Source organism: Odocoileus virginianus, chromosome 23, assembly GCF_023699985.2.
Source record: "Odocoileus virginianus isolate 20LAN1187 ecotype Illinois chromosome 23, Ovbor_1.2, whole genome shotgun sequence".
Taxonomy (NCBI): domain Eukaryota; kingdom Metazoa; phylum Chordata; class Mammalia; order Artiodactyla; family Cervidae; genus Odocoileus; species Odocoileus virginianus.
Genome location: NC_069696.1, coordinates 31606243 through 31619282, shown reverse-complemented (window position 1 = coordinate 31619282; position 13040 = coordinate 31606243). Strand labels below are relative to the sequence as shown.

At 39.8% G+C, this 13040-nt stretch overlaps 1 protein-coding gene across 3 annotated transcripts in view; it reads left to right on the top strand.

Moving 5' to 3' along the window:
- Positions 1–13040, top strand: part of ITPR2 (inositol 1,4,5-trisphosphate receptor type 2) — a 567579-nt gene that overhangs the window by 145053 nt on the left and 409486 nt on the right. For all 3 annotated transcript variants that reach the window (XM_070453823.1, XM_070453822.1, XM_070453824.1), the window contains exon 10: positions 6029–6073. In XM_070453823.1, coding sequence (XP_070309924.1) covers positions 6029–6073 — 45 coding nt within the window. The remainder of the gene's footprint in view (positions 1–6028; positions 6074–13040) is intronic.

Sequence of the window (13040 nt, the reverse complement as noted above, 5' to 3'; positions counted from 1 at the left end):
AGAAGAATTCTTTTTTTAGAAAGTTATTTGTTTGCTGATGTTTTGTTTGTGCTGGGTCTTTGTGGTGCACTTGGGCTTTCTCTCGCTGTGGGGAGCTGGGGCTACTCTTCCTTGCAGTGTGTGATCTTCTCATTCTGGTAACTTCGCTTGTTGCAGAGCAGAGGCTCTAGGTGCTTGGGCTTCAGGAGTTGTGGAGCGCGGGCTTATTTGCTCTGTGGCATGTGAAATCTTCCTGGACCAGGGATCGAACCCACGTGTCCTGCTTTGGCAGGCGAGTTCTTATCTACTGTACCACCGGCGAAGTCCCTTCATGAATAATTCCTGAATAAATTTGCCCACCATAGATCCCTCCTTCTTCTGACCTATTATTGTTTATAAATTATTCATTCCTGTCTTGTATCTCTTGTCACATTCTATTTTGTATTACTGCTAATTGTATTTATGTCTTATTTTCCCTCCTAGATTGTAAGGTCTTGTGGTCAGGGACCATATTCTCTTTGTCTTTGTGAAAAAACCTAATGCCACCATCCTTTGTCCATTATAGATGCTCTATTAATATTTATTGAGTAAATGATTGACTAACATATTAGATCTCTCTCTCCAACGCCAGATTTATGATTTATCTTTTAACATAAGGAAATACTTCCTTTAAAGTCCTAAAAGATTCAGGAAGCTTCATATCACTGTGTCTTTTTTACCCTTCTTTAGAAATATATTTTTTGATTCATCCTTAGTCTAATTGCTGAATTACTATTATGGTTATAGTTAGAGAAGGAAATCAGCAGTATAATTAAAACATATAGTAAAGCATGTATTTATGTGATCTTTGGTTAACATTGGTGAATTTATGTACCCATAGATTTATTTGGGTACATCTTCCTTCTTCTCCTTTTTCTTCCTCTCCTCCTCCTCCTTACTATTATTATTATTATATTACTTTTGAATTTACTGAAGCAATAATTTATTATATAAAAGGCCACATTGCAGTCTGTGAGACACAAGATGGGATGAAATCTAACTGATGAGCACCTTCTTTAGTACTGTTACCAAAGACATTAGTATGTAAAATTTAATGATGTGGAATCAGTATGATTTGGCTTTAGTCATAGACTTCTTTCATTTTACAGATGAGGATCCTCAGTTCTTTCAGTGTTATATGACCTCTCCTAAGACCCATGGTATTTCCTTCCAGACCAGAGTCTGGAATCCAATTCCCTACACATCTGTCAGGGACTGGACTGGGTGATGCTAAAAGGGTGAAATGTGTGAAGACAGTTTTAGAAAGTAGCATTGACTTTAAGGTAGAATGTGACCTGTGTTTTAAAGGGCATATGTGATTCTGTGTTTGACTTTGGAATGTTAATTCCTGTTTTTGTACACATTTTAGTGATGGATATGTCATGGCTTCTAGCATGAATTTGATTTAATTTATAGTTTCTGTAACCAACTAGTCCAAATGCTTATTGGATGAAAACTTTGACCATACGATATATCCTGGTTAAACTTGCTGCATACCTTTTGAATATAGTTTAGCTATAATTTCAGTATACATATTTTAATTTAAAAGAAAATTCTGAATTCTTCAAACTGAAAAAAAATAAAACAATGATCCTTTTTTTGTTAAAGGCATTTTATTTTATTTTTAATTTGACTATACCACACAGCACGCAGGATCTTAGTTCCCTGACCAGGGATTGAACCTGGTTCCTAGCAGTGAAAACAGCCAAGTCCTACCATTGAACCTCCACGAAACTCCCTAAAACAGTGATACTTGACTAAGAAAGCTGAATAAACCCCTTCTGTGCCCTTTGTTGGAACTTTTATTACTACCGAGTAGAAGTGTGTCTTTTTGAGTTTGATTAATCAGTACACTGTCTTTTCACCTTCTACCTTTCACTGTTGGATTTCAAAAACAAGAATAATACTGTTCTGGAACTGACTCATTTAGTCATAATTCAGGGGAATTTAAGGAGCTTGAGGTATACATCTCCATAGAAAATAAAGTTCAGCCTCAGGTCTCCCCAGTTACTGGCCTGGCACCAAGAAGCAACTGGTAACTGGATTCCTATTTTATAACCCTTCCCGCACCCCATTGTCTGTCTGCTCTGAAACTTGGAAGACTGCTGTCCAGTGGCTCTTGGACTGGCTTCTCCTTTTCAGCATCTCCTCTCCCTTTTACCCCCACTCACTTTCTGGTTTGTTTAACCATAGTTCAGCTTTGTCTGTTCTTAGATTTCATATGAATGGAGTCATACCATGTGTGTCTTCTCCCACTTATAGTCGACATAGTTGTAGGTGTACAATATAATGACTTGGTGTGTGTATATATCTATATCTATATATATATAGTGGTAGTGGTATATATATATATAGGCACTAGTAGTGAAAAACCTGCCTGCCAATGGAGGAGATGCAAGAGACACAGGTTTGATGCCTGGGTTGGGAAGATCCTTTGGAGAAGGAAATGGCAGTCCACTCCAATACTGTTGCCTGGGAAATCCCATGGACAGAGAAGCCTGGCGGGCAATAATCCATGCGGTCACAGAGAGTTGGACATGACTGAAGCGACTTCACACACACACACACACACACACAGAAACACACGACATATATATAGAAATGATTACCACAGTAAATCTTGATAACATCCATCACCACAGTTATAAAATATTTTTCTTGTGATGAGAACTTTGAAGATCAACTCTCTTAGGTCCATTCTCTGGTCCTCTATGATTATTCCCTTTTTCCTAATTTTCATTTCTTTACCTGTTTCCTCTGGGTTGAAATATAGCTGTTCAATTTTTGTTCTTTGCATCAGTCATTTTCTATAACATCAACTATGCTCATTCCTGCTGCTGACATGGACTTTAATTTTGTATTTATGTATGTTTTCATTATTATTGAAATTCCCCTTAATTTAGCTTATCTTTATATTGTGATTCTTTACTTTTTAATTATTTTATTATATTTCTTATTATTTTATATTATATGTTTAGTTGTTCATATTTTGCTATCTTCATATAGAGGCAGTGTTCACTTGTACTTTCTTGAATGTGCCAAACCATTTCCTGAAAACTTATTTTGTATAATATTGGGCTTCCCAGGTGGCTGAGTGGGTAAAGAATCCACCTGCCAGTGCAGGAAATGCAGGAGACGCAGGTTTGATCCCTGGCTGGGGAAAACCCCCTGGGGAAGGAAATGGCAGCCCACTCCAGTATTCTTGCCTGGAGAATTCCGTGGACAGAGGAGACTGGCGGGCAGTCCATGGGCTTGCAGAGTCGGACATGACTGAGCACGCTTGCAGGCATACCATAGATAATATTCAGAAAGACTCTGAGAACAAATTCCCCCTGTTTTAACATACTTTGTAATCTGTCCCATATTGCTTTTTTCATGCTTTCCTCCCTTATTATCCTCAGAAGCAGAAGGGTTGAGTGGATGGTCTTTTTGTTCCTCTTCCTTTTTCTCAATCCTCTTGCTGAATCTTTAGCTGCAGGACAACCTACAGGGTCCCTGCCTACTTCCCAGTTCCAGCAGGTGTCGACTCAGCATCCCTGGGATCTCTTGTGGTTGTGTCTCTTCCTGGCTTCTCTGCTATTTCCCTGTTATCTCCATCATCACGCAGTGTCATTCCAGAAGACAGTACATTCCAGATGTCATTACAGTTCTTTCTCTTCTCACTGTTTCTTCAGGCAGAGTTTCTTATAAAACCCTCTGCCATCATCTGCTCCCTCCACTTTCTGCCCATTTGCTTTCTAAGCTTTGTTGTATCTCTTTGATCTTGAGAAGCAGAGAGAGGTAATGGAGGGTGGCTGGAATGATATGCTCAGATATTCAGTTGTGTCTGACTCTTTGCGATGCCATGGACTGTATGTAGCCTGCCAGACTCCTCTGTCCATGGGATTCTTCTGGCAAGAATACTGGAGTGGGGTGCCATTTCCTCTTCCAAGGGATCTTCCCGACTCAGTGATCAAACTTGATTCTCTTGTGTCTCCTGCGTTGGCAGGCAGATTCTTTACCACTAATGCCACCTGAGAAGCCCAGATAAAGGATGGGGGGAAATTTTCTGCTCCATTCCACAGCAGCTTTTCAGGGATGGAGAAGCACTTCTGTATGGGTCTTTAGTTGGTGAATACTCAGGTTCTGTGGGTAAGCAGGCAAATCGTGGAACCGCAGCCAGTATCTTCTGAACTGTGTTCACTTGGCCACTAGCCTGAAGTGAGGTTGAGATTTGCCATGAGATGACAACTGGGGTGATATTGCTTCTCCTCCAGCTTTATAATTACTGTCAATTCATTGAAGATTTGAGGTTTAGATTGTTTTCAGCCTAAGTCTTCAATGTTATTGAGAGTATTTTGCTTTTTGGTCTTTTTTCTGCACCTTCGTTAATATTTAGCAATTAATTGGCAGGGGCATTCATCAGAGCTACTAACCAAGTGTCATACTGAAAATGACCTCTAGCCTTATGTCTTAAGTGGTGACTTTAATTACCTGGTGTTGCATATTATATACACAAACTGACTCACATTAATAGGATTGGATTCAACTGGACAGCTTGTTATTTTGAGAAAACAGCCTATAAACCAAATGATCAACAAGGACGCCTTTTTGAAACTGTGTAGCCTGGTGGAAAGATGTAAGGCAGGAGGAGAAGGGGACAACAGAGGATGAGATGGTTGGATGGCATCACTGACTTGATGGACATGAGTTTGAGCAAGTTCTGGGGGTTGGTGATGGACAGGGAAGCCTGGCGTGCTGCAGTCCATGGGTTTGCAAAAAGTTGGACACGACTGGGTGACTGAACTCAAGTCCAGTGGGAGTCAGGAGTTATGAATTCTAGCCAGCTGGAAATGTGTGGGTCAACACACAGCATATCCAGATCTCATGCTTCTCATTGGAATGACCCCCAAACTACTCCACAGCCCAACCCAGAGACATGAGTTCTTTTTTGTTCAATAATCCTCATGCATTAGCTGACATAGGTGATACATGTATGTGTGTGTATATGTATGTGTGTGTGTGTGTGTGTATGTATATATATAGTTCCTCTTTTGCTTGACTTTCTTTTCTTGTGTGTATAGCATGTGCAGCAGGATCTTAAATCACAGTTAAAACTTGCCTTTGGTCTACTTTTATTTTTTTATTTTTTTAATTTTATTTATTTTTTTTATTTTTTTTAATTTTTATTAGTTGGAGGCTAATTACTTTACATCATTACAGTAGTTTTTGTTATACATTGAAATGAATTAGCCATGGATTTACATGTATTCCCCATCCCAATCCCCCCTCCCACCTCCCTCTCCACCCGATCCCTCTGGGTCTTCCCAGTGCACCAGGCCCGAGCACTTGTCTCATGTACCCAACCTGGGCTGGTTATCTGTTTCACCCTAGATAATATACAACTTGGTGTAGGCATTATTGGTCAATGGCAGGTTTTGTGGTAGGCAAAATGAAGTTTCTCGAATGCTTCCTAGGAGGTGAGCTTGTCAGCTCTCACTTGTTCAAAAATGTCAACAGTTTGATATAAACAAAGGTCATAGCTTTGGTATTTTACCTCTAGTTTCCTGCCACTTGGATTTGAAGGTATTTAGTAATACCTTCTTTCTTAGCCTCTTTTTATGTGAAATTTATTTAAGTATATGTTGTGTGTGTGCGTGTGTATGCTCAGTTGTGTCCAACTCTTTGTGACCCCATGCACAGTAGCCTGTCCACCAGGCTCCTCTGTCCATGGAATTTTCCAAGCAAGAATACTGGGGTGGGCTGCCATTTCTTCCTCCAAGAGATCTTCCCAACCCAGGGATCGAACCCATGTCTTCTGCATTGGCAGGCAGATTTTCGATCACTGTGCCATTTGTGAAGAGCAGGTCAGTTCAGTTCAGTTGTTCAGTCATATCTGACTCTGTCACCACATGGATTGCAGCACACCAGGCTTCCCTGGGGATATAGTGAACTAGAATTAAAGATTACTGGTCTTGTTAATGTACTTTTAATAGCAATTCAAAACTAGTTTTGTTTTTTTGATTTTTAGCTTAACCCTGATTATCGAGATGCCCAAAATGAAGGAAAAAATGTGGTGAGTAGAACTATTTTTTTTCTCCATCAAATACAAGCATATTATTTATATTTTATATGAACAAATTGAAAAGTTGGTAGACAATTTGAAGAGTAGGGACTCTGAGAGAGAGACTCTGAGTAGAGTTTGTGGATCAAAGATAAAAATAAATGATGAGGTGGCTTAGAGTATAAGGAGATGATCAGTAGTGGGTATTTAGGGAGATTTCTAGCAACTTGGAGGCTATTTATGATAGAGCGCTGAAGGCAACTGGGTCTCAGGTATGCTGGGTCTAGGTTTAGTTTTCAGAAGTGCATAGAAATTAGGAAAGAGGAGTGGAATTATGACTTAATATTAAAACAGGATAATGGAAAAATCATTTTTGATTCAAAATGACTTGGATTTTATTTATGGAGAGAAATTGAAGCATTCAGCAAGTAGATAAGTTTTGTTTCTAATGTTCTACTCTATGCTACTCAAAAAGATCTCAATCATTTTTCATTAAAAATACTTATTATTATTCATCCTGCTAATCTCATCCCCACTTATAAAGAAAATGACTTAATGATGACAACATGATTTAATTCAATAAAATTTTAGAGAGGAAGGGATGTGCCAGAGGGAATGGGTTTGGAGTACAAGTGAAACTGTGTGGTAATAGATGGTAACTAGACTTCTGGTAGTCAGTACTGTGTACTATAGGATGTTGAATTATAATGCTGATTCAGAAATTCAGGATACTTTGATGTGAAATAAATAAAGCCCAGATGGCAGTCTAGATTTCTTTTTTTTGTGGTATGTCTACTTATCGTTTATATTATTGTTGTTATATTTTTAAGTTACTTCTGTAACTGCTATCCTTAGACAAAGTGCTGTTTCTCAGTTTCCTACAGGAAAAGACTGTGAACTACTTTTTAAACTGATTCAGTTTCCCCTCTTTTAATAGAAAATTGGCAGCCCTGAGACTCCTGTTTTCCATGACACACAAAAGCTAGTAAACATCTAGAAGTGGTTCAAAATTTATAAGTAAGCTAATTTTATATGACCAAATAGAAAGTTTAAATAACTTTTATGATCTGAAATCACACTTAAGGGAACAAAACTTCTCAAAATTTTCATGCCTAATCTTAAACATTCTAATGAATAATTTCCATTGTCTGAAGTTAGTTGCACAAAAAAGATATAACTAAATATTTTAACTAATCAAACTGATCACATGGACCACAGCCTTGTCTAACTTAATGAAACTATGAGCCGTACCATGTAAGGCCATCCAAGATGGACTGGACCAGGTGGTGAGTTCTGACAAAATGTGGCCCACTGGAGAAGGGAATGGCAAACTACTTCAGTTTTCTTGCCTTGAGAACCCCATGAAGAGTATGAAAGGACAAAAAGATATGACACTGAAAGATGAACTCCCCAGGTCGGTAGGTGCACAGTATGCTACTGGAGAACAGTGGAGAAATAAGTCTGGAAAGAATGAAGAAATGGAGCCAAACCAAAAACAACACCCATCTGTGAATGTGACTGGTGATGGAAGTAAAGTCTGATGCTGTAAAGAACAGTATTGCATAGGAACCTGGAATGTTAGGTCCATGAATCAAGGTAAAATGGAAGTGGTCAAATAGGAGATGGCAAGAGTGAACATCGACATTTTAGGAATCAGTGAACTAAGATGGACTGGAATGGATGAATTTAACTCATATGACCATTATATCTACTATTGTGGGTAAGAATCCCTTCAAAGAAATGGAGTAGCCTTCATAGTCAACAAAAGAGTCCAAAATACAGTTCTTGGATGCAACCTCAAAAGCAACAGAATGATCTCTGTTTGTTTCCAAGTCAAACCATTAATTATCACAGTAATCTAAATCTATACTCCAACCACTAATGCCAAAGAAGCTGAAGTTGAATGGTTCTATGAAGACCTATAAGATCTTCTAGAACTAACACCCAAGACTGGAATGCAAAAGTAGGAAGTCAAGAGATACCTGGAGTAACAGGCAAATTTGGCCTTGGAGTACAGAATGAAGCAGGGCAAAGGCTAACAGAGTTTTGCCAAGAGAATACACTGGTCATAGCAAACATCCTCTTCCAACAACACAAAAGAAGACTATACACATGGACACCACTGGATGGTCAATACCAAAACCAGACTGATAATATTCTTTGCAGCCAAAGATGGAGAAGCTCTACACAGTCAGCAAAACAAGACCGGGAGCTGACTGTGGCTCAGATCATAAACTTAGGTAAAATTCAGACTTAAATTGAAGAAAGTAGGGAAAACCACTAGATCATTCAGGTATGACCTAAATCAAACCCCTTATGATTATACAATAGAAGTGACAAATAGCTTCAAGGGATTAGATCTGATAGACAGAGTGTCTGAAGAACTATGAATGGAGGTGGCTTTGTATCGGAGGCAGGGATCAAGACCATCCCTGAGAAGAAGAAATGCAAAAAGGCAAAATGGTTGTCTGAGGAGGGTTTACAAATAGCTGTGAAAAGAAGAGAAGTGAAAAACAAAGGAGAAAAGGAAAGATATACCCTTTTGAATTCAGAGTTCCAAAGAATAGCAAGGAGAGATAAGAAAGCCTTCCTCAGTGATCAGTGCAGAGAAGTAGAGGAAAACAATAGAATCAGAAAGACTAGATCTCTTCAAGAAAATTAGAGATACCAAGGGAACATTTCATGCAAAGATGGGCACGATAAAGGACAGACATGATATGGACCTAGCAAAAGCAGAAGATATTAAGAAGAGGTGGAAAGAATCCACAGAACTATACCAAAAAGATTTTCTTGACCCAGATAACCATGATGGTGTAATCACTCGCCTAGAGCCAGACATCCTGGAATGTGAAGTCAAGTGGGCCTTAGGAAGCATTACTACGAACAAATCTAGTGGAGGCGATGGGATTCTAGTTGAGCTATTTTGAATCCTAAAAGATGATGCTGTGAAAGTGCTGCTCTCAATATGCCAGCAAATTTGGAAAACTCAGCAGTGGACACAGGACTGGAAAAGGTCAGTTTTCATTCCAATCCCAAAGAAGGGCAATGCTAAAGAATGTTCAAACTACTGCACAATTGCACTCATCTTTCACACTAGGAATGTAATGCTCAAAATTCTCCAAGCCAGGCTTCAAGAGTACATGAACTATGAACTTCCAGATGTTCAAACTGGATTTAGAAAAGGCAGAGGAACCAGAGATCAAATTGCCAACATCCGTTGGATCATCGAAAAAGAAAGAGAGTTCCAGAAAAACATCTACTTCTGCTTTATTTTATTTATTTATTTATTTTACTTCTTCTTTATTGACTACACCAAAGTCTTTGACTGTGTGGATCACAACAAACTGTGGAAAATTCTTCAAGAGCCTGGAATACCAGACCACCTTATCTACCTCTTGAGAAACTTGTATGCAGGTCAAGAAGCAACAGTTAAAACTGGACATGGAACAACAGACTGGTTCCAAATCAGGAAAGGGGTACGTCAAGGCTGTATATCGTCACTGTGCTTATTTAACTTATATGCAGAGTACATCATGCAAAATGTTGGGCTGGATGAAGCACAAACTGGAATCAGGATTACCGGGAGAAATATCAATAACCTCACATATGCAGGTGACACTGCCCTTATGGCAGAAAGTGAAAAAGAACTAAAGAGCCTCTTGATAAAAGTGAAAGATCAGAGTGAAAAAGTTGGTTTACGAACTCAACTTTCAGAAAACTAAGATCATGGCATCAGGTCCTGTTGCTGCTGCTGCTGCTGCCAAGTCGCTTCAGTCGTGTCCGACTCTGTGCGACCCCATAGATGGCAGCCTACCAGGCTCCTCCCTCCCTGGGATTCTCCAGGCAAGAATGCTGGAGTGGGTTGCCATTTCCTTCTCCAATGCATGAAAGTGAAAAGTGAAAGTGAAGTCGCTCAGTTGTGTCTGACTCTTCACGACCCCATGGACTGCAGCCTACCAGGCTCCTCCGTTCATGGGAATTTCCAGGCAAGAGTACTGGAGTGGGGTGCCATTGCCTTCTCCGATCAGGTCCCGTTACTTCACGGCAAATAGATGGGGAAATGAAACAGTGAGAGACTTTATTTTTGGGGGCTCCAAAATCACTGCAGATGGTGATTGCAGCCATGAAATTAAAAGACACTTGCTCCTTGGAAGGAAAGCTGTGACCAACCTAGACAGCATTTTAAAAAGCAGAGACATTACTTTGCCAACAAAGGTCCATCTAGTGAAGGCTATGGTTTTTCCAGTAGTCGTGTGTGGATGTGAGAGTTGGACTATAAAGAAAGCTAAGTGCTGAAGAATTGATGCTTTTGAACTGTGTTGTTGGAGAAGATTCTTGAGAGCCCCTTGGCCTGCAAGGAGATCCAACCAGTTAATCCTAAAGGAAATCAGTCCTGAATATTCATCATTCATTCCTGATGTTGAAGCTGAAGCTGCAATCCTTTGGCCACCTGATGTGAAGAACTGATTCATTGGAAACAACCCTGATGCTGGGAAAAATTGAAGGCAGGAGGAGAAGGGGATGACAGAGGATGAGATGGTTGGGTTGCATCCCTGGCTTGATGGACATGAGTTTGAGCAAGCTCTGGGAATTGGTGATGGACAGGGAAGCCTGGTGTGCTGCATCCCATATGTTCACAAAGAGCTGGACATGACTGAGTAACTGAAGTGAATTGTACTGAACTGTTTTAAACTGAGTGCAACTTGCTCTTGCCCCGTGGTGTCTACTGCCTCATATATCTCATTACCTCCCTTTCTATGTGTGACTCTCAATAGAGCTGGATTTCTTTAAAAGCAATTTGTATGTGTGTTAAGTCACTTCAGTTGTGTCCGACTCTTTGCCACCGTATGGACTGTAGCCCACCTGCGGGGCTCATCTGTCTGCGGGATTCTCCGGGCAAGAATACTGGTGGCTTGCCATTTCCTTCTTCAGGGAATCTTCCCTACCCAGGGATTGAACCCATGTCTCTTATGTCTCCTGTATTGCAGGCAGGTTCTTTACCATTAGCTCCACCTGGGAAGCCCTAAAAACAATTTAGCCAGATATTTTGATATAAAATAGATACAGTCTATAATACAGTTTGGTAGGAATTTAGCCATCCCTTTTGGAATGAGCAGGTATTATTACTGCATCACCCAAATATCTGCTGTTTGATGGAAACAGTTGGAATATTTAAAGTGATTACTGTTTTATATTGGTATGCAGATTTATGTTTTATGAGGATAATGGTTATGGAGGCGATGAATCAAATCAGAATTTCTGGACCTGAGTCAGTCCTGTTTGACTCCTCTCTGCAAAATGATTATCATGTTTACAATAGAAATAAGCTGAAGTCTCAGGTCACTGACCCAGTAAACACTTTAATTCGTGTCAAAATATCTTTAAATAGAGAAGTAGTTTTTTTTTTTTTTTTTTTTAGATAAGTTGGGTCTTTTGTTTGTAATTCAATTTTATCCCCCAGTGTGGGCTTTTCTTTCCTTGGTTTTCAAGTAGCTGTACCAGGATTCTTGGGCTCTTACCTTCTAATGACTTAGGAAAATGCTATCAGTAGCCATGTTTGAAAAGCACAAAAAGTGTCCTTCTTGTAAGCTTGTTTGTGCCCACAATGGTTTCTAATCAGAGACCACCAGGAAAATACGTGTACTTGAACAAATGGGGTTCATTACTCTCTGCACTCACACTGTGGGGGACTGTGGGGTATCTCAGTGAGCACATGTTAGGAAGAACCTATTTTAGGGTTTCGGCTTATGTAGTTGATTTTGGGGAGGACTTAAACAGGTGAAGCTTTGCTGTGTGTAGGAATGCTGTCAGGAAGAAGAGATGTCTTAATACATTTTATCTATGGGCGGGGTAGGTGATATTCCTGTCCTTGCTAAAGAGTCAGTAGTTGCTCATACTTCGTTGAGGAGAAGAACAGGATCATCATTTTTTTGTGGCCTGTATGATATTCATAATCTGTTGGTGTTCAGACATGGTTATGAATGGTGTTGTTTTCTCCTGATCCATTCCAGTCATGAAGTGGCCTTCTCTGGTGTTGCTGTTTTGTGAAATTGTCCATATTCACCAGGAGAACTGCGCAGCCCAGCTCGAGTGTCAGGCCAGCTCCTAGCAACTCCAAGGCCTGGCTCATATACCAGGCCAGCTGTTGGATGTCAAGGACTGTTTTTCTCTTTGTCAAGGTTTATTGCTGTGATATTCTGTATGCTTCTGAGCATGGTGTAGAGACAAGAGAGCTCTGCTTTAGCTCCACCATAAACTTGCGTAGCCTCAGACAAGTCAGGCAGCTCTCCTGAGACTCAGTTTCTTCACCTGTCTGATAGAATGAGGATGTTTGCCCTACATCCCTCACTTGCATGTCATGAGGATAAAATCAAAGCAGACGGATGGAAAACTCCTTGTGTAAAAGATGTTGGTAGGTTTAAAAAGTGTAAGTTGTTTCTCTTAAGAGGGCCTCACATCAAAGCTTCAAATTGTGTAGTTGAAATAAATCTTCTGTGTTCATCTTTTTTACACTCTATACTATTTGGACATGCTATTGATGCTTCTGGGCGGAGGTGAGGGGAAGAGTATAGTGTGTGAAGGTTTATGGAGCCGCACAGAACATATAAATAAGTAATCAATCCATGGTGAAGTTCACTCTTTGTGTTAATCAAGCCTTAGTTAGACTGCTAGATTTTGTTCCTTTGCATTCTGAAGTACAGTTTCTTCTCCACCTCTTAAGCACCTTCTGTTTAAGCAGTGTTACTAGTGATACTTTAATTGCATACCACACAGGTGGATTTGCTTTTGCTGTAGAATTTTATGATTGGCTCTCATCTGTCATCTCAGAAGCACATCCAACTGGGACATTTGATTTCATTTTCTTTTCTCTCTAAAACCACTAGCTTGAGAGTAAATAAAACTGAGAATATGGAGCAGTAAAGCTAACAATATGGCTGCTCATTTTATACACCATTTACCACCTAGCAATAATGACGTT